Source organism: Euwallacea similis, chromosome 24 (genome assembly GCF_039881205.1).
Source record: "Euwallacea similis isolate ESF13 chromosome 24, ESF131.1, whole genome shotgun sequence".
Taxonomy (NCBI): domain Eukaryota; kingdom Metazoa; phylum Arthropoda; class Insecta; order Coleoptera; family Curculionidae; genus Euwallacea; species Euwallacea similis.
This window is the reverse complement of record NC_089632.1, coordinates 440,116-462,746: the sequence shown is the minus strand read 5'-3', so window position 1 is coordinate 462,746 and position 22,631 is coordinate 440,116. Positions and strand designations below refer to the sequence as shown.

General features: G+C 31.9%; 1 protein-coding gene across 4 annotated transcripts; it reads left to right on the top strand.

The window, feature by feature from the left end:
* The first annotated feature begins 350 nt into the window (after positions 1-350).
* On the top strand, positions 351-19,672 carry LOC136416657 (protein Fe65 homolog). Of its 4 annotated transcripts, none has more exons than XM_066401933.1 (13): positions 361-491; positions 9,114-9,337; positions 9,422-9,683; positions 11,886-11,957; positions 12,188-12,387; positions 13,427-13,649; positions 13,702-13,900; positions 13,958-14,085; positions 15,231-15,481; positions 15,538-15,740; positions 15,993-16,169; positions 16,234-16,407; positions 18,724-19,672. In XM_066401933.1, exons 2-12 carry the CDS (start codon positions 9,160-9,162, stop codon positions 16,381-16,383), a joined length of 2,043 nt encoding a protein of 680 aa, XP_066258030.1. In that variant the 5' UTR covers positions 361-491; positions 9,114-9,159; the 3' UTR covers positions 16,384-16,407; positions 18,724-19,672. The 4 variants fall into 4 exon arrangements, with proteins under 4 accessions (XP_066258032.1, XP_066258030.1, XP_066258029.1 ...); XM_066401932.1 differs by lacking the exon at positions 361-491 and adding an exon at positions 6,150-6,402; XM_066401935.1 differs by lacking the exon at positions 9,114-9,337 and having other exon boundaries at positions 351-491.
* The last annotated feature ends 2,959 nt before the right edge of the window (positions 19,673-22,631 follow it).

The window sequence follows — 22,631 nt, the reverse complement described above, 5'->3', positions numbered from 1 at the left end:
TATACAGCGTTGCCACGTTACTCTATTCACGTGTCTTTACATGCAAAAGGTATCTACCAGGGCAGTATGGCTATGTAGTCCGTTTCTTTTGGTTGCTAAAAAAATGTATATTTCAGTGTTTCATTCGTCATAGATTATCTTCAACCACATCAAGAAGAATATTAACGGACGTATGAATTCTCTTCAAATATTTTTTTATGGGATTCGCGATGTTGGTTGCATATATACAAGAATCAAAGATTAAGTTTTGGTGGGAGTAGGGCGTTTGTTTATTAATTCTTGACATTGACGTTTTGGTTTTTAATAAAAAAAATCATCAACAAAATTTAAAAAAGGAATTAAAATAGATAAATGAGTGCGCTTCTTTTTAAATTTTAAAATTGTAATAGGTAGCTTGATTTCTTCATATTGTGAAAATGTGAAGTTTTGATCTAATAATATGCTTTAAAAATAAAAAGTGGCAGCGGATGCGAGAACTATGGAAAGCAAAGGTAAGTTGAGAAAGAAAATATTCCTAGAGCCCTAGACTTTTCCTTTTAAACAATATAATTCCTTAGTGGCTATCAACCAATGGCCCAGTAGGTAGATTTCTAAATCGGTTGAACTCTATATTGAGTTTTATTTCCATATCAAAGCAGAAAAGCTTCTGTTCTTCACTTCAGCAGTTCAGCTTCATACATTGTCCAAGCCAAAGTGAAAATTTCGGGTTACATGAATTGGAATCTCAAACTATAAAAACAATTCGAGATTGCAACTAAAATAAGTTCATTAAATTGAAAAGTTGAGCAATTATGTTAGTAACACAATAACAAAAATAAAATAAAATGCATTTTCCAAAAAAAAAAAAAAAATTATATGTTAGTCCTTTATTTTAGAAAATGTTATGAATGACAAACAGGTAAAAACATTTCTGAACCTTTCAGTGGTGATATTTAAATTTGAATCATTTATATAGTGAGGTGGAGTCTCTTAGACCCCAAATAAAAAGTATGTTTTTTTTCAAATCTTTAAATAATTCTTCCTTTGTTATGTGTTAAATTAGTAAATTATTATATTTGTAGATGACATGAATCCAACATTCTTCTAAGTGACTGTCAAACTCTTCCAAAAACACCATTGTTTTTTCTTCACCACCTGTACTTCAGAAATTAAATCATTCTGAACATATGTATGTTCTTAGAATTTTTTCTTATTTTGAATTTTGACTCGAAGGATATCCCCATACATTTATACTTTACATTTAGGAAACACCTTATGTATCTAGAAATGGATATTTAATTTGGCCACTTCTTGTCTTTTTAATGGTTTTTATCTCCCAGAAATGAATTTAATAGATGATACAAATTTAAAGGCATAGAGAATAAATAAGATTTAAGAGAATAACAATAAATGACAAAAATAAGTGCTGAGCAACTTTGGGTGTATTTAATATGGGTGTAAATAATTTCCTTCAATCCTTTATATGTGTATCTGAACCAAAGACTCATGTTTATATTGTTCTTCCATATAGTCTTGATGGGATTGAATTGTTACAATTATTTAATATTTTTTTTGTTTCCAATATTTTTTTTAACCTTTTTTTAATCTATGAATATCCTTAATAGAATAGAGGGTGGAAATACATTTTTTATAAAAAAAAGATTTTCCTTGTGGCCTCAGTAATAGAATTATAAGGTTGAATTTTTTAATAACCAAGAAGTCATATTAAGTGTATATAAAGAAAACAAAAGTGACACTGCCCCCTAAAGCCCAAAAACAATTTTGTGTAATATTTTATGTAATTGAATAGAAGATTTATTTTCTATGAGGAACAGTTTTTGTTTGTAATTTTTAACGTTTACGCAGGAGTAGGAATAATGAATATAAAATAAATAATGAAATCATAAAATGGAAATTTGTAAGTAAATATGCTTTGCGGCGTTTCCATTGGTTGCAATTGATTATTATGGATAAATAGAGAATGAAATTGAGTATAAATAGTTGGAAAATAAAACAGATAATTGAAAAAAATAACCGAAAAATTAGATTTAGTTTTGAAATATGAATCAAAGTCAACAAATTAAATAAATGGGTAAAAAATTAAACCATTTTCAGATAGAATGACTGTAAAATAACTTTCTACAGGTATGCCCCTATTTCATCAATGTCATTTCTCTAACTAAATTTAGATAACAACATTTTACATTATATTTAATTTTAATTCATCTATCAGAATCATTCAAGTTGCAGAAAAAGAATTAGAAAATATAGGATAGAAATGAATGTATAATAGAATTTATAAAACGGAAATTTTCAGATAAATGTAGTTTAAAATTTTGTTATTCAGATTTAATTAGAGAAAGGACACTGATGAATCAGATCTACTTACATACCAGCAAAAAGTTATTTTACAGTTATTCTATTTAAAATTGAGCAAATTTTTTACCCATGTGCTACGTACGTTAGCTTTGACTCTCATTTCAAAAACAAATCTAATTTTCTGCTTAATTTTTTCAATTATCTGCTTTATTTTGTAATATTTATGCTCAACTTCATTCTCTATTTACTTATGATAATCAATTGCAACCAATGGAATGAACACAAAGCAAATTTGTGTGCAAATTTCCATTTTGTAATTCTATTATTTATGTCGTATTCATTGCTCTTTTGTGTAAATACTAAAAATTCCAAAATTAAATTGTTTATTTACGTTTATTTAATGTGTAATGTTAGATAACTCTAAAGGATACCATACATTTTTCTGTATTTGACATTTTAATGTAATGACGTTAATTAATTAGATATTTTCACAAAAAGAAAAAGTATTTTCATTAATTTGGCAGTAATTTGATAACCTCATAGATATTTTTTATTTCAAAGTTTATTCTGATAAAGCATTAAATTAAGAAATATTTTCCCTATTCTACTAACTCTGTAACTATTACCCATTTGCAGATTTGAATGATGGTGTTAGTTCTAAAAGTTCCCACCCTATATATTAATAAATAAATACTGTAATATACAGTATGTCCACAGATAGAGGGCCCAAGAGGACAAATGGACCAAAAATGTAGTTTTTCGACAAAAAGTCATTCTTGATAAAAGTTTCTGCTGCTTGAAAAAATACGATTTACGAAAATAACTTTGAACTTTTTTATACAGGGTGCCCAAAAACTATGAACACATGAAATACTATCAAGAATAAACTACCTTTATTTCTCATTTTAGAGCAAAATGGTAAATAAAAAACAGATTTCAAATCCTATCCAAAGTTTGCATACAACATTTTAACTGAGTATTCCAAGTTTTATTTTTTTTTAATTCAAACAATTGCTAATTTTATCTTTTTCACTTCATTTTATGTATTCACAACAAGCATGACAACAAATGTCACAATATTAAATTTAAAAAATGCGTCAAATACGGGAGAGGCGTGTTTGAATAAGTAATATCTGCTAACTTTTATTTTGAATTATTTATAAACTATTTATAGTGGATATAATAGTGGAATTTTGTATGTAAACTTTGGATAGGATTTGAAATCTGTTTTTTATTTACCATTTTGCTCCAAAATCAGAAATAAAGGTAGTTTACTCTGGATAGCATTTCATGTGTTTGTAGTTTTTGAGCACTCTGTATAAAAAAGTTCAAAGTTATCTTTGTAAATCGTATTTTTTCGAGAAGCAGAGACTTTTATCAAGAATGACTTTTTGTCGAAAAACGACATTTTTTATCCATTTGTCCTCATGGGCCCTCTATCTGTGGACATACTGTATAATGTGGCCAAAGTAAGGATGTCCAACCGAACAATACAATTCTGGTAAAAATGGTCAATTAAAGAAAGTCTGAATTACTTTTTTAACAAAATCCTTTATCTAACGTTCAATTAAACAAAATCTCGTTTCTTTCACAAATTTTGAAATTTTTACCTTATAAAATTTTTTAAAATACTTTTTACCTTACAATAAATATTTCAATGGTTGATCTCATCATGACTATAAATTGTTATGTAGTCACTTTGATGTTAAATTGATAGCCATAACATGTTCAATTGTTATATTAAAAAATTTACATTGCAATTTGTACAGGTTTGGTCCGTATATTTAGACAGCTTTTACTGCTTTTATTATAAAAAAAAAGCAAAACTGTAAATACTAAAATAGTAGGGTTTATCCTAAATTGGCAGAAAATGTTACATAACATAATAGATAAATATTGCAAAATTAAAAAAGGACACAAAGTCGGTGAATTTATAATGGACCACCCTGTATATTTTATAAAAATTGAATAGACCTTTAATTTCTGATTTCAAAAATTTATAACATGTTGACATTTGGTTTAGTCGTTTTCACAGTATTTACATTTAAAAATCGGAATTATATTCTTTTTCCAAATCACAGTTGCCATGAATAAACAAACAAAAAAATAATAAACAACAAAATTATTGATTTGGCTGCCAAATTTTCTTCATTCCACCGGTAAAATAGATTATACAGAAGAAAGAAGAAAAGTTAGAAATAATTCGCTTGTATTACAAAAACAACAATAATGTTGCGCAAGCGGAGTATCAGTGCATTTATCCACGCATGCCAGTTCCTGTTAGATGCACATTAATTTAAGATGAAAATAATTTATTAATAAATAATAATTACTAATGACGTTCGATCCATTTGTCTATTCATGGCAACTGCGATTTGGAAAAACAATATAATTCCGATTTTTAAATGTAAATACCACGAAAACGAGTAATCCAAATGTCAACATGTTATACATTTTTGAAACCTGCAAATGAAGGTCTATTCAATTTTTATGAAATATACAGTGTGTTTCATTATAAATTTACCGACTTTTTGTCCTTTTTTAATTTTGCAATATTCATCTATTGTGTTATGTAACATTTTTTGGCGATTTAGGATAAAACCCTACAGCTTTAGTATTTAGAGTTTTTTTTTATAATAAAAGGCGCTGTTTTAATATACGGACCAACTCTGTACATTAACGTACAAACAAACATTAAAACAAAAGTTACTATAAATCCGTCGTTTTCAAAATAAATATGAGGTCACTGATATCTTTCATCAAAGTTTTGGAATATGATATTATATACCGAAATGGACAATGTTTCTTTACTATCGATAAATTTTATAGCTTACGAGACGCGTAGCATCGAGGCTAACTCTAATCTTGAAACAGTAAGGAAACTTTCCACGGTTTTTTTCATATTTTACACTTTCCCTCATAAATTTTGATGGGAACAAAAACTGCATGTTTCTAATTTTCATTTGCACCTGTACAACTATTAATGGAATGTTAAAAATCAGCGTTAATTTTTACAGAATAGGATCTTAAGTCTGCTAGTTACCTGCTCGGTAACGAAGTGTTTGCGGACCTAAAGGACTTAAAATCATGCCCTCGCCTGCAACATATTGCAATTTCATTAAGCAACACACACAGTACAGTTGTGTCGAAAACTATACAATATTAAAAATCGTATGCCTTTTATTCAAATGGAACACGGTGTGACACTTTAAATGTGAAACACGTTCTTTGAGCTTGATAAAAGCCAAAAATGGGAATTTTGCGGATATCATATTGGGCTGTTAAAAACCCGGGAGCCTCGTCAAACACGTAACATAGCCACCTATACGGAAGTTTACGATCAAACCGCCATATAAGCATCAACCCTTAACTATAACTTCATTAACTTCCCGACCATGTCTTTTTCTCCGGTTTTTCTTTATTAATTAGATCATCCAATAAAGGAGTTCTACGACTTCAGAGGCGTGGATAACTCTTATCTTCAGTGTGTGACGTAGAAATTTCATATCACTGATTAACCAGATATTACTTGTTATTAGGAAAAGAGTTGTTAGAACGGGTTAGTTCTGGTTACCCCGGGTTAGAGTACCCATAAAGAAATATGGCCATTTGCCGACAAAACTGTATTGCATATTTTAAGTATATTTTTGATGGATAAGATTGCTTATGTTTTGTATCTTGATTGTGTTAAGTAGGTACGTAGATAATTCAAGAGGTAGTAAAATTTTTTATTAGGTGTATTTTCACACGTTAATTTGATTTTCCCTTGGGCACCGCCATTGGAAATAAGTCATTTTCCGGCGCTTCTAGGAAAAATCAATAGCAGTTTGAGGTCTGCGCGGAACAGCCAAAATGTCTCCAGTCTAGCTTTTCCGCCCCGTTGAAGAGCTCATAATAACTTGCCCTCTGACCCACGATTTTAGCCCTTTTTCTTCGAGAACTTTTGAAACGTGTCCTTTTCGATTATTATTTTCGCTGTTGTTCAACTAAAGCCTAAGTTAAAACTGTTACTTTTTGAATTTTGTATAAGAAGCGTGGCCACCTTACAGGTCTTTTGTTGGAAGCGGAAGAATCGCCTAATGTGGAATCAATACCGCCGTTTGGGTAAGTCGTAGAAACGGTATAACTGACCTGTGCGAAGATTGTAAGGCAGTGCAAAGAAGGTAACAGGTTTGGTTAATGTTTTTTATTTAATAATTAAGTTTTATGATTCTAATAGACCCGAAATTCATAAGTTATTTTTCGGCTCCTTTCTTCCGTATCTGGCTAATGCTGAAAATTGAGCCAATAAGTGAATAATTGTTAATAGGATGGAGATGTTCTTGCAACACAATTTTTCGAATAATTTTCAAAATTTTGACCCATAAATTGATTCTGAATGTAGCTGCAGTTTGGATACCGTGAAGAATTGAGGTAGTTATGTCTCTCCTTCATTCGATTGCTTATAATAATAATTATTTTAGACTAAATTAATCCTCCTGTAACTTTCAAAGGTTTGGGTCTTGTCGGGTTTGTTAATTGCATTTTTTGAGGGATTAATATTTGAATAATAATCATTACTAATCCACAAATATTTAAGTTGGAAATTAGTTTAAACAATGAAAAAATGGGATGCAAAATTGCGTTATTTAACAATATTTGCTGTAATATTTCATACGTCCTATCTACGTTCGATCAATGATTTGGCGCCGCCAAGTCGCCTTTTTACGGCACGCAATGACTAGTTTAAATTATTTATCATAAAACGGTCTAAATGGAAAGCTGAATTTCATTATTCTATACACAGGCAAGTCAGCCCATTTATCAGAAAATAGGTAAAATCGACTTTCTCTTTTCCCAGAATAAATGGTGTTTAATAAGGGACTTTTATAAGAACTTGTTACGTTCAGTTCCAGTTCGGGGATATCGACCCTCATTCTGGACGACTTTCATGATTTAAGGGTTGTTACTTTGCTTCCAGACCGACGACGGAAAGGTCTAAGTCGGTGCCGGTTAGTCTAGATCCAGAATAATTATGTGGCGAAGCACGCGATCGCCAAGTTTGTGATAACAGGATTGATGCAGTAAATAAAAACAAAAGTTTTTCTCTGCTTTCTTTAATAAAAGTTCTAAATGCGATTTGATGTTATTTTGTGAGTGTACTGTCGATGTGACTTTGTTAAAGCTTACAAAATGGCTATTTACATTTACGGTTCTTCAGCGTTTGCAACAATGCTTCCTGTGAGTAGGTACTTTGATGATTATATGAAATTGAATCGGGTTATATTGATGCACTTCACGACTTTGATTTAAAATATATTGTAATCTGGCAGTTCACCCACATTATCCAAATAAATTTATTAACGAAGTCAAATACATTACGATAAATCAATGGAGAGCGAAATTCAAGTCTCTGTCATCTATGTATATATGAATTTTTTGGACTGGTAGATTCAGTAAAATTATACTAAGCTTTCTGAATTAAAAATAAATTAAGCGTCTCCTAAAGCTAGTACTGGAAAAATAAATTTTTTATTTGTTTTCGAAGCCATCTGCAAAATCAAATACCCAATTATATTGCAGGGTTAGGGATTTCATTACACAGCAGAGGTCAGCATTTTGTTATTGTCTTTTAATATTAATTTAGATGCATAAGGGGTGTTTTTTAACATAATCCATAGATTTATTGCAATAAATTCTATTTAATTTGTTTTTCAAATCGATCACAGCTAGAATGACACAACCGATCATTATTTGGCAAGGATCGGTGATGTTTTTCAACAAAATTTATTCATTCTATTGTGTTGTGACTGGAAGATTCAATAAAAAAGTGCATTTTTATTTTAGTGTATAATAATATTATAGTTTGAAAAGGAATGTGCTAAATTTCTGAGTATCATTGAGTGATTAAAATTAGAAGTTCAACCATGCCTAATAAAATTTGCCATTAACGCATGACTTTATGTCTGTTCGACCAGTAGATTCCGAATTTTCAGAAGAAACAGTCAAAATTATACGCAGTACATAGCTCGGTACTGTTTGCACAACGGTGACTATTTCTGATGGTCCAAAATAGGTTTTCTTTCCTGCTGAAACAAGTTTATTCCAAATCCTTTCAACTTTGTGATGACTTGGTAACTAATAACTTATAGTAAGTAAAAACCGTTACTTCTTGCGAAGAACTAGTTTGAAAATAAATATTACCATCTATACAATATATGACAGAGGGGATACGGGGTATTTTAAATATTTAGGTCTAATTAAGTGAAAAACTGTCAGAGCATGGTATTTATCAGCAACTGTCAATGATATAACAGCGATGCTACCTAGTATTGAATGAATTCCCTCGCTTGAATAACCCTTTTCTCTACATAATGTTACGTAAATAGTCGTTTTAACGATAGTATATATATGGTGTCTCATTTAAGAAACACTACTTTGAGCTATACATGTATTAAAAACTTTAAAACTTGAAAAAAACGAACTAGGCGATTAAACTTGGGGGCCCCACTGATTTCTATATCAAAAAGTCTCTCGATATTGTATGTATGGACTATTTCGATTGCAACTCGAATAACAATATTCGATTATTTCGATTACATTCGAATAACAAGTGAGCCCCAAAAACGAATAGTTTTTAAAAAAACGCCCTGTATTTAACTTGGACTAAGGGGGCCATGAAAAATGTTATGACAGCATCAGTTGTTTCTCAAAAGAGTATCCCACGTTTGTGAGAACCCAATCTCCCCTCTTTTTATTACACCCTTATACCCTTACTTTACTATTAATCAGAGGATTAAGGAAGATTAATTAATATAATTTTCTTTTCGTTGTAGGTAATCCAAACGTCTGCCCCAAAATCCCCCGCGTGTCCCCGCGGGTATGCTTCTGTGCGGAGAACTGCGCGGCTCACCACTTTTAAATTGTCACGTGAACAGCGCATTCTTCTCTTCTTGTCAAGTAGGCGGATCGCCGTACGTGTCGCTGTTGGCGTTGGCGCGCGGTATGGCAGCTCTCAGCGCCGGTCAACAGCCTCAAGATGCCGAGGACATTTTCCTCGGTAAAATACGGCGCTGTTCTCGTTGTCATTATTTTCTCATTATTCATTGATCGCCTTTTTATAAGACGGATTTTTTTTTTGTAGAAAATGGTCTTTTGAGCTACGAGAATCCAAACTATCATCTGGGGCCGTCGAAACGAATCGACGATGCACTCAATTCCAACACGGAAAGCATCTACGAGGACATCTATCACGAATTAGATGACATATGTAACATAGGCCACAGCAAGGGCTTGGGCTGTACGGGAACGGGCAGGAAGGCATATGCAGCTTTAGATGTGGAGTCTATGGGCGTAGACGTTAATACTGGACCGTTAGCTCCTTCTAATCTTGTAGATAACCGAAGGTAAGTTATGTTCATTTCAGGAGATAAAACAACAAATAGTTTTAAATATATTTTATATGTTTGAGGCGGATTGTTAATTTTTTCTTTTATTTTATTCAAGATTTAAGCCTCACACATAAGTAAAAATTGGTATAGTGATGGAATTTCACACTATTCTAAGTTAAAACTAACTAAAAATAATATTTATCACTTACTAAGGATTCTACGAAAACCCTTGCTAACGTTTCTGTGACAAATCTCTCACCGCTTCCAACACTTGCAAAAATTCCAAAATTCTAAAACAAAGCTTTATAAAGGGAACGAGATTGGAGAAACCTCAGTATTTTTTATTTCTTTATTCTAAATAATAATTAAAATTAGAAACAACGCTGCGCGTTATTATTTTTGTGCAAAATTCCAAACGAAGTATACCTTGAGTATGCTTCTGGAATTTTTAAACGAACTCTGGTATGTCTAAAAGATTCTATCTAATTTCTATCTAAGATCTAAAAGAATATTTATTAATAAAATGTAAAGATGTTAATGTAATCAGCATAATCATTTTTTACGTTAGTAATAATGCGAGAACATTTTTTTAGATTCTACATCCTTCCATATTTCGGAAATGTGATATCGGACACATTTACAAGACTTTTCTTATATCTACCCAAAAAGTATCTTCTTAAATTTGCGCCTCATATTTAGAAAACACCCAGCATAAAGTAATAAATGAAAATACATTTTTCAAGAATGTTCATAAAATTTTCCGTGTTGCACTTTTTGATTTATACCCTTTAATAAATAAACAATTTATGTGCAGTATGGAGTGTGAAAGAAAAGGAACAATGGATATTTCTCATAAATCATTAAATCTCGAAAAATGCGCAGACTCACGATATTTCGAGATTTATTTTTTTTATTGCTTTATAATTAAATGTTCAACTAGTCTATCTGTAAATTTAATAAGATGGTATTTGTTACATATTCTGTCATAAAAATTTTCATTAAATGATAAGTTTTTGAATATAATAATTTTAATTTTTTAAGAGCAAGATGTTTTCACTGAAGCATAAATGATAGAAATATTTACAATGAATTGCTTTGGCGATCTTTCACGAACCTCCAAGAAGTATGCTACTTAGGCAATGGAAACCTCAACAATAAATAAAATTGCAAAGAAATATCGGCAACTCTGTCATGTACGAGATGCGCCAAGAAGAGGTTTACCACAAATTAACTAACTGTTCAAGAAGATCTATATGATACCTCACGTTAGAAACAAATCAGGCGTTCCAACCCAACCCTGTTAAAAATGTTTCGTAAAAATATGGTGCATCCTCATAAAATGGAAATACATTGAAAAACTTTTTTTTGTTGAAAATTTTGAAAGACGCCTCGGGTTTGGAACAGGTTGCAAACTTTGTGTTTTACTCACGAATATTTTCTAATAATAAAAGTAAAAATAATAGATTTTTTAGATGATTCAATATTTTTTCTCGTTGGATAAGTAGATACCCAAAACTTCCAATACTGACCTAAAATAAACGGCATTAGATGAGGAAAAGAAATGCGCAGTATAGCAAAACGATTAATATACGTTTGCTGGCATTCCAGAATATTGAATAGAAAAAATAGGTATTAGATCCAATGGCCTTCAAGAACACTGGGTTTGACCACACTTAATTTTTTTGTATAGTTCCCTAAAAAGCAGCATTTCCAATTAGTTCGCATAATTTTGGAGGACATTATATGGCAAATTTTAAAAAAAATCTTTGGTTACATCCGAATTAGTTCAAAATGCTCAACAAGAAATTTGGCAATATTTGGAAGTACTAACAAATAAAAAAAAGGGGGTCACTTTGAGACTTTGGTGGATAATATAAGTTTTTTATTTTCTTGATAATTTCTGGTAAAATGAATAATATGAAAATGAAAATTTGTTTAAATAGATTTTAGTAATGCTTCATGAACATTGTTCGAATTTCCGACAAAACAGAATAAATAATAAAAACAAAAAGTAATACATCTTAATTTTGTTACAAGTTTCCACTTATGATCCATTCTGCATAATTACAACTACTTGTATAGGGAAATAATACGTTTTTAGATTTTTTCAAGATTATTGCATTTATATGAAATATCCATTGTTCGATACATTAGTCGGCAATGTATGTTGTTGTTGTTTGGTTACAGTTGGGGTTTATAATCAATTTTCTTACTTAGAGATGTCGAATGGAATGGCAATACTGACACAGTGGAAAGAGACAAAAATAATAGCACAACTATTTGGGACAAGTACGTAAATTATTAAGGGTAGCACTGCAAGGGCCAGTTTAGTACAGTAGCATGACGGTTCCCGAATTGCCACCGCACTGTGCCAAATTTCACCAAAATTACCATTAGTCGCTTTCTAATCACAGCTTTTTCATGTATTTAGAATAATTGCAGAGGGTATAAAGATGCCGTCATGCTGCTGTACGTCTAAAAACTTAAAGTACTAATTATCTAAATTAACTTTATTGCAGTATTTGCCAAAGTATTGCCACCCAGAATGAAGATCTTATCCCCCACATCATGGGTGGGATCAACAACGATCTATACGCAGTTCCTGTGAAGAAATTCACAAGAACTACCTCGTCGGAGAAGTGCGATGAAATTATTAGCCCAGATCAAGAGTGGGATCGGGATAAGGTTGTTTTACCTCCAGGTTGGGAAAAACATGAAGGTAATATTGCTTTTTTACCAATTTCTTTTAAAGTATTACCTAGTCTATGGTAGCTCCCTTTTTCTATAAATCTTGCTTTTATGTATTGCCAGAAGAAACAAAATAAGTGAAATTGTATAATTTCTCTGATCTACCAATTTGTATTTTATTATTTTAATAAAAAAATGGAATATATAAGTATAATCCAATTATTTGTGATTCGCAGCAGACAATGCCATGAAAACTTAACATATTACCTTTTCGTACACCATGGAATGCATAAAGAAAACTAAATGTACAAATAATGAAAAATTCCAGTGTCAAGAGTTTATTGGTTATGGTAAAAGTTTCTGTTTTATTGGAGAAACTGGGGCGTGAATTGCCATAGATAAATCATTCCTAAGTCGTTTATAATTTTCACTACTTCTTTTATAAAAATAATGGAAATGGAAATAAGCCCTTTTGTGTCCCTGGAGTAACATATCCGTAAACACAACAGTTTGTATTAAAATTTTTGCTTAACACAGTGCTCTTATAACTTTAAATTTGAATGAGATATATATTAATTTAAAGTTTAAATCATTAAACTTACAAAGCTTTAAATGTACTGTCAAAATTATTTTGGTCGCTATTTAATATCTAAAGAATTGTTATTTTTGTTTCTATGGCACCAACAAATTTTAAGCGTTTCTTAGTTTAAATGAATCGTAATGAAGCAACGCAGTGTTTCCTTAGGAATTTCATGTGTTTGTATAGTAATTGGCAGTACTGACATGAGATAATTGACGAGGGCAGAGAGCAGAAAAATCCTCCCCCTTCAAAAATGATGTTTACCGGTAAAAGAATGCTGTAGTTTCGAAGGTCAAGAAACACGTGGACTTTAATTGTTTCTGTATTAAATAGAAAAATACATTGGAGAAATTCTAAAATGCATAAAGCAGAATTAAATTTTAGAGTGCGGTAAAATCTCTACACGTACACTTGCGGTCAAATGTTAGGTACCTGTCACCAAATTTGCCTCAAACAATAATTGGACCACTCATCCTTTTTCTTATCAAAGATAATGACGGTCCTTACTACTGGCACATTAAAAGTGGGACAATACAACGGGAAATGCCGGTTCTCGACTCTGAAAAAGAAAAATCCGATTCGAAGACTGGCTTCAAAGAGAGCGACTTTATTTCATCTTTCGAATCAAGTATGACTGTCACAAGGAGCAGCACGAGCTCGGCCTTAGACTTGGAGGCGGACGATAGAAAACGGAAAGAAGAATTAGCTTTGAAGTGAGGTTACGTGATAAAAGCCATAGTGCAGGTTTAGAAATCATATTTTCAGGAGGCGGAGTTTTCCTTCTAAACCAGACCAGGAGATCAAAGAAAAACCGATAAGGTTTGCTGTACGTTCTTTAGGTTGGGTGGAAATAGCCGAAGAGGATCTCACCCCAGAGAGGAGTAGCAAGGCTGTAAATAAATGTATAGTCGATTTATCGTTAGGGAAAAATGATTTGCTTGATGTAGTGGGAAGGTGGGGCGATGTAAGTTCAAGCCGTTATTATTTAATATACATCTCAAGGAAATATTTATTATTGTAGGGTAAAGATTTATTTATGGACTTGGATGAGGGGGCTTTGAAGTTATTCGATCCAGAAAATCTCACAGTTTTAAATACGCAACCTATTCATACGATTAGGGTGTGGGGTGTGGGCAGGGATAATGGCCGGTAAGTTTGATATCATGCATTTATACATTATATAAAGTACAAAATATGTTTTTATTTTTGCCGCTGTTGAATGCAGGGAGAGGTATGTCAACTCCCCATTACTAAAATTTATTAATATACGGATAACGCAATAGGTAGAAAGGGAAGCCCTCCTTAGATAAGAAAACCTTGTAAGAGATGAAAAGAATTTTGTGGCGCGTCTATCTACTGCACACCATGTGCTATTTCAGTATTACGATATTCAGATATTAACACATGCGCAATTATTCTTTTTAGACTATCTGTTGATTTTCATCTTTTAACTGTTAGGCTTTATTTTTACTAGTATTTTTATGTTACTCATGATTATAAGGATAATAATAAAGAGAAAGTACGTATCAAAAAATATTAAAGGATAGTAAAACAGACTTTATTAACCTGATACTTCATTTAGGACATCTCGTAAAGAGAGGCGAAGGACAGCCTCTGTATTTTATATAATTACGCCCGAGCAAATTATAACATAAAATCAATTATAAACGATTTTAATATTATTCAGAATAGGGAAGCCTGTTTTAAGTGATAGCTAGTTACTTTAATAATATCAGTATGGTAACCTTCAGTTCGGCATTATTTATAGCCAAAAAATATTTGAGCCAATCCGGGGAAACTTTTTGTCGACAGGATCGATCCAAATACATTTTAAACGGTTTATATCTTGGAAACTAATGGAGTTTTTTGCTTACCGCACCAGGGCGATGTGTAGGTATTCATAAACTTATATTACCATTTAATGAACAAATGACTGACTTCTCACTGCCCTAATGCTGCAAGTGAAAAACACTATAGCTATCTGCATGTAAGTTTGTATAGGGTGAGGCATAATTGGGTTCAACATTTTTATTAACACCAATATTGATGTCTTACAGTGCAATTTTTTTCCAATTTCTGGAAGTCTCTATACTTAATGTCGAAAATAACTTCCTTTACATGCAGGGGTCTCAAAATTATCGCTTAGATATTGAATATGATAAAATGAGTGGTAATTTTTTGATTTTTAGTATATTTTCCAGCCCGTATAATACGTTTATCCTTATTTCTCTATCCATCAATTTACCTAACAATAAGAGAACTTGATATATATTTTTTTGCATGTCCAACTCTAGAGATTTCGCGTATGTAGCAAGAGACCGTACCACAAGGAAACACATGTGTCACGTATTCCGGTGTGACATGCCCGCCCGCACTATAGCCAACACCTTGCGAGACATATGTAAGAAGATAATGATTGAACGAAGCTTGCAGCAGAATCTCGGAAAGTCCATAGTGGATCAGAACGGTCGCAGTGTTCCTATAAGACCATCAAATTTGCCGACTGAACATCGACGCACCGCTCGAAACAGCCAGAGCTTTGTTTGTGAGTCTGAGCTTGATCACCCTTTTAGAAACAGCATAAGTTCATTATTTATGCAGCCCAATCATTTCCTACTCCAATGGAAGAACCCAAGAAAGTTCTTCGTGCTCAGTATTTGGGATGCACACAAGTCAACAACGCCACTGGCATGGAGGCTCTGAATGAAGCAATTGATCGTTTGTCATCAGCAGCCACTCCTGATAAATGGCAGTCGGTGAATATCTCTATTGCGCCTTCAATGATATCAGTTCACCATCCAACGGTAAATATGAAAATACCCAACTAACAAATTAGCCGCATAAAATCTGAACAATCAAGATTTTATATTTTATTCATATTTTCCCTAAGTTTCAACTAATGTTTCATTATTGTATAAATGGGGTTTTAACAATAATTTGGTTTGAAAAAGTTTTTTATTTTCTCGCGTAGGTCGATTGTTCGAGATTTCTGAGCTCTTAATATTCATACATTTAGCCCATTTTTAGTTAATGATTGAGCGTTTTCCTTATTTTAGGATGATAGATTGTTAGCCGAATGTAGAGTGCGATATCTATCTTTCCTAGGCATTGGAAAGAACATAAAACATTGCGCATTTATTATGCACACAGCTCAAGATACATTTATGGCACACGTCTTTTATTGCGAACCTTCTTCCGGGGCGTTGTGCAAGACGATTGAGGCAGCTTGTAAAGTAAGAATTATGCAGATTGTGTTTTATCGTTTTTATGTGTGCTAGATGAAAGTTTTTGTTCTAGCTGAGATATCAGAAATGTTTGGATGCTCACCCTCAAGGTATAGGCAATAGTGGTACTAGCGCAAATACACCAGCTGGCAGTATTGGCGCAGCTCTCAAATCGATAGTCGGTTCATTGAGAGGTCGTAAAAGCAAAAGTACTGAGTCTTGAGGATCGAGGACTCCCGCTTTACAGGTATCATTTGCTATTGACTTCTTTTATATAGGATGTTCCATATTTTATTCTCAACATGGGGATCTTGAAAAAAATACATATACGGAGTTAGTTAGATAAAACAAAAATTGTGCCTCCACTTCTCTCTAGAATGGTATTTTTTATCTCTAGCAAATGCAGATGACTTTTGAGTGTATCCGAATATAAGCAAAAATTGCAATTTTTACCAAATAGGAATACAACCCAACATAGAGTTATAAAACTAACACGTAAAATCTTATGTTTTGTGTTAAAGAAACGCACTGTATATGTTCATACGTTACAAAATTTGATGTGTTAATTCAATAATTTAAAAATGTTGTTTTAAAGTATTAAAATATCGAAGGTTTTTAAATGTATTTTAAGAGTCCCGACGATGAGAACTTTTACTTTCAATCGACACACAAATTGCTTGTATTTAACTTTTTTTTGTATACAAAAATTAATGATAACTTTTGTTAGGTGACAGTAGGTCACTAACAAGCACTAATAGTTATTAACATCTCAGGATTATAATATTTTTGGAGGTTTGGATTCATAGACCTAAATAATCATACGATCGTGATTGTCTAATTGATAAGTTCTTTTGGTAATTTTTAAAATTTTGGATTTTCTAAGTTCTAGATATTTCCGTGATTTCGATCTATTTAGTGAATGAATTTATGTTTAAAATTGTGTATTGACTTGAAGGAGACAAAAAAATACTTGTTTTTTTTATCAATGAGGAACAATCTGTTTTGCTTGTTCTGACCACATCACTGTTAGAAAACAAGGAGTTCAATGGCAAACAACATTTTTAATGGTCAACGAAATTTTTCCCATTATGATTCCCAGAAATATGGAGTATTATACAGGGTGTTCAGGAACAACTTCGACAAAATGAAAGGGGTGATTTTATGTACAAAATTATGAAAAAAAGTGCCTATCAATTTGTGCCCGGAAATGCTTTTAAAGAAGCTACCGGTCTTTAAAGATGGCAGCCTAAAAACAGATTAGACGCTCTCTCAACAAAAGACTAACATTATGATACAATGTTAATACGATTAATAACAAGTTTTTTTTCCCTCAAGTCTCGGGTATACTCTATGCCAATCCAAATTCGTGAGCAACTTTGGTTACGAGTTAAAAATGTTTGTAATGAGTTCCGACAGTTGCGAAATATTTATAGACGGATTAGACTTTCTTTGAATAAAAGGATAACATTATGCCTTAAAATCAATGATCAACATGTTAAGCATTTAACGTAGTTTAGAATTAAGATTTTTTTAGGTTTAATTTGTTGTTTAATATTTTTTTGATTAATAATAATTTAGATATAATAAATTAAAAGGATAATTAAAATTGATTCAATTCAAAAAAATGAAATACAAATTAACAAAAAAATACAAATAAAATCAATAAAAATAGTAAATATCATTGTTAATTTGTGTACGAAATTTGATGTGTAGATCTAAAGTAGTTTTAGAGTAATTAATTAAAAATCCGTTTTTAGTTCGGCATCTTTAAAAAGCATTTCTGGGCATAAGTTGATAGGAACTTTTTTTCATAATTTCGTACGCAGAATTACCCCTTTCATTTTGTCGAAGATGTTCCGGTACACCCTGTATTACTTTTAAGTTCTGAGTTTTGTGGAGTTGTTTTAAGAAAAGCAAGCTTATTGATAATCCCCATTTATAAATGCAAACATGTAATTAAAAAAACTGTTGAACCAAAAGGCAACATAAATATATAATAGTAATATTTTTAGAACAAGGAAAAACATCTATCATAAACAGAAAAAATATAGGATGTTTTATTAAAAATTTACTTCCTTCTTGAGCCTTTATATTTTTTATTGGCATTGCGATATCCTTTTTTGTTTGATTGAATAACACTATCTTACGATTTATAAGAAGTCCTATAATTTGTATATATATATTTTTTCGTTTCTTGTAATAAATTTTCTAGAAACTGTGTAAATATGAGAAATCACTTTGTAGAGAGTGTCCAGTTATCGTTGTTATTGTGAGATATTCCAGCTAATAGAAAAAATAGATAGGTGATATTTTCACAAACATAATCATTATGCGACTAAATTGAATCATTGTTTATTCAGTGCTATTCAGACAATTTTCAGTTTTACCCTGAATTCGGAATAAAGAGGCTTAATAAATTTAATGAAAAATGGTCAAAGATTTGTGAAAACAGTAACTATTCATTTTTTATATGACGTGAAATACCTCAAGATAACAACTAAGACTCTGTAAATTATGTTAAATGCAATATACTGTGTAGCGTTTAAAAAACGTTTTCTTTCAGCCACTTAAAGGGATAAAAATTTCGTCACAAAATCATATGAAGTGAGCAGCAGGCATTACCGAACAGTGCGTGGACGGTTTGCGGATATAATAACTAAAGATAAGTTTTCGTCTACTGTAGCTTTTTTCGTACTAGTTGAGTGAGGCGCAGCTAGTACTCGTACATGAGCTTTCGCACGTTTCCAGGGTACGTACTGTATTCAATGTAAGAAGTAAGCAACTCGAATAACGTGGCCGAGTAGCTTTTCGGTCCAATATTTTAATGTGTAGTTAAGTGTACATACCTGTTAAGTTTAACGAGTACCAAGAAGCATTTAATAGCAAATTTGTTCCAGTAATAACTAGCCCTAAGTCAACGTAGATTTAAGCTAACTGGACTTGCGATACAATACGTAAATAGAGAAATCGAGTGGGACTAATTATTAAACATTTTGATAGGTGGCAGGCACTGAAAGAAACAGGTTTCTAATTATTTGCAATACTTTTGAAATTATATAGGACACAAGGGGAATTGTGCAATACTTCTAGATGCCCAAAATTAATTACGTTCACTATAATATCATCTTTCTGAAGCTTATTTTGTTGTGTTCTAACAAATATGTAGATCGTAATACTTAATTAATCAGATCCTTTAGATTGTTTTGTAAATGAACAAGTAATATAATAACGGAAAGCTTGAATCCTTAATCAATCGTAGCGGTCGTGCTTTGAACCTTTTAAAATTAACGTGTATGTTGTAGTGATAATTGCTTTCCTCGTAAAAATTAAAACTATCTATTACTATTGTTAATGAAATAAGCACCAATAACTAGCTACTATAAATGTGAACGATTCGGAGGATCATTCTCAATGGGTATGTAAATATATCGAAATTTCAAAGATGCTACTAAGACTGCTTGAAAGTCCTTTATATCTGCTTAGTGAAGGCAACAAATAAATAATTTTTTAAACTGTGTTGTTTTTCTATTTCTACATACCATTGGTTTTCACCGAAAACTGTTACAAAATGACAATTAGGTTTACTCGATTACCCAACAAAAGGAAAGTTCAGTTCATAGGCTGAATTGTTAAATCATAACTTAAGTTTGGTTTTACTAAATATGATTCTTGTATATTGTATATGTCAGATTATTGTTATGGTGATAGCAATCCATTTCTTATAAACATCAAAATTTACGAGTGTTTAGTTTAGGTCAACCAAGCTTAAGCCATAATTCAATAACTTAGTTTTAAAACAAGTTGTTGAATTGTGAGTTGAACAGACTTCACAGATGAAAAAAAATTCAATATAAATCCCTAAAAAAAACTTCAAAACAGAATTTTGAATTAATTTCGACTTGAAGAAGAAGCGTACACAGTTCAAATTTGAACCACAAAAAAACAGCATTCATTCCTGGAAAAAAATTAAAAATCTTTGAAACAATTCAACTTGCGATATCACCCTTCAATCACGTCGAAAGACGGACCTAAGTACTTTCCAGTAGAGTTAAAATTGCAAATAATTTCGACATTAACCAAAATTGTAATTACGTCGATTTCATTCATCTGACAAAATTTAACTGTGAATCACAAGAAACGACAATCAAAACTCACCCCCGAGTACCAAAAGGGTGAGCCAGAATCATGTTAGCAACATCCGCTTTCACTCACAAAATGACAGTTCACTGTCTCTAAGTCATATATATATATATATATATATATCAATAGTGTATCTCACGAGTTTTTGGAATAAAAGAACACGCAATTGTCTCGATTAGTGCAGTGTGAATTACGAACATGTTGGTCATCGCCACGCTAATATTTGAGTGAATCATCTACGAAGTGATATCAGTACCAACTAGTCTTTTGTAAAGATACAGCTGGTTGGTGTTAGAAACGATATATACGCAACGTTTCCAGATTTAGTAAAATGAGAGAAAAGTTGCGAATGCATGGCAGTAGTTTCATTATGCAAACATACCTCGATAAAATAAAAAATTAATTTCCTATTATAACAAGAACTTGATCGAAAAAGAAGTTTGAGGTTTTTCGAGAACAATAGTAATTTAAAATTCTAAACAGTATTAAATACCTCATGTTCATAATTAATATACATATATAAATAAAAATGAAGCCATTTTCACTTAACATTTTGTTTTGGTCTATTAAAAACTGAACACCTTCGAGGACTGAATAATATACGTGAACTTGTAAATTTAATTCCTTTATGAACGATAGCCGTAAGTATCATGTGGTGATTCTGCAGGGAAGGCTTTTCCTTCACCAAATTGTCCAGAATTTGTAATTCTATTAGCATATTTCTGACTTATCTAAGCAACTATTGTAATATTTGCAATAAATATATAAACATAATTCTGTCTATCAATGGACCTTCTGACGATTTTCTTACTACTTATTTTTATACTCTATGGGAACTCGAGTAGGAATGGGTTTCTTTTTTCCATAGATATTCTTCCAATTAACTAGAATAGTACCACATTTTTTCTTTTCAATCAGAAACGTTTCTAATTCTATAAACTTATCTCTAATGTCTTTATTTCATCCTTATGCCTAAACTTGATTGGTTCTATATGCAGAACGTCAGTCTGCCTTACACTAAGGAGTAAAGGTACCATCTTGGATACCCTAGGAAGGCCACATTAAAAATAACTTTGAGGGTGGATCAATCGATCCCCATGTGGAGAAATATAAATTGGAATCTCGCATGAATCTGACATTGTGCACTATTATAGTTCTGGGAGGGCTTAATCTAAAGTGTCTCAACCATTTTAGGAGTATCACGTCTACTAATAGTTATTATCTCGAAACATAATTTCCAGTTATTTAATTGCATTCCATCATTATAAATAAGGTAATAACAACAATCTTCTTGCAAAAGTCAAAACAAATATTTTTGAGGTTATAATAAAACAAACGAAAGAAAAATCTGTCTCTCGCTGACTTGTACGACCTGAGAATTTGAGACAAGGATAGATCTGTGATAGATCGATTGGTCTTTAAGGATCAATCTTGTATTACATACATGGACGTCTTTATCTGGCTTTCGTCTCGATGTTTTCCTACTCTGTCTTACTTGTGGCGACTGACTAATCCGCTTTCCTTCTAGGCTACTTGTTTATTAAGCACAACATCCCCTTTAACTGGCGCTAAAGCACTTATCAATGGAATGTCTGAAATCTAGGTCAGTAGGTGAAGTTCTTAGAAGCGCCATGTTTTTTTTTATTAAAGCGACATGGCGCTTTAAGGTTTAAAGAACGTTTAAAAACACTTGTGAATTACTTTTTTAGAGGCCTAAAAAAGATAAATGTGTAAAACCTTATATCATTAGAAACAGCTTAAAGAATGCTAATTGATAAGTGTATAAAATACACGTGTCCCTCTACAAGAAGTTAAACTAGAATTGTTATATTAAAATTGGAAAGTTATGGAGAATATCGTGATTGTCCAATGAATTTCCTTCCAGAAATCTGTTTAAGAACAATTTATTTCTTTTAAGTTAATAAATATCTAAAATGTGGAAAGGAAGGTTTCTCCAACATTTCAACAAGAGTTTTAACTTCTTACTACCTTTCTATGTCATCCCACCCCCATTTTAGTTTTCCTTGGTCGTTTAGGGCCCATTTCTTACCAGATGTTAAGGGAAGCTCACTCTCAAAATCAAATGAGCGTAGCGCCCATATGAATCCATAGGAGTGTGGCGCTCATGCTTGTGTGACCATAATTAATTATTTGTCAATATATTAAACTTTTAGCTTTGCCTGAATGGTGTGGGAGTGATGCTATGATGCCAAATGGGCTTAACAACAAAGACCCTTAAAACATTGAAAATCTGAGATTTGCGTTGAAAAATTAGCCACTTTCCTCCCTTAATTGCAATGTCTTAGCTATTTATAACAAGGTGATCAGCAC

What these genes read in the sequence shown, in the direction of transcription:
- LOC136416657 (XM_066401933.1), top strand. Translation starts at nt 9,160, where the DNA reads ATGCTTCTGTGCGGAGAACTGCGCGGCTCACCACTTTTAAATTGTCAC. An exon ending in TGCCGAGGACATTTTCCTCG is followed by an intron (nt 9,338 to 9,421) that starts GTAAAATACGGC and finishes TTTTTTTTGTAG; the next exon opens with AAAATGGTCTTTTGAGCTAC. An exon ending in CGATTGAGGCAGCTTGTAAA is followed by an intron (nt 16,170 to 16,233) that starts GTAAGAATTATG and finishes TTTTTGTTCTAG; the next exon opens with CTGAGATATCAGAAATGTTT.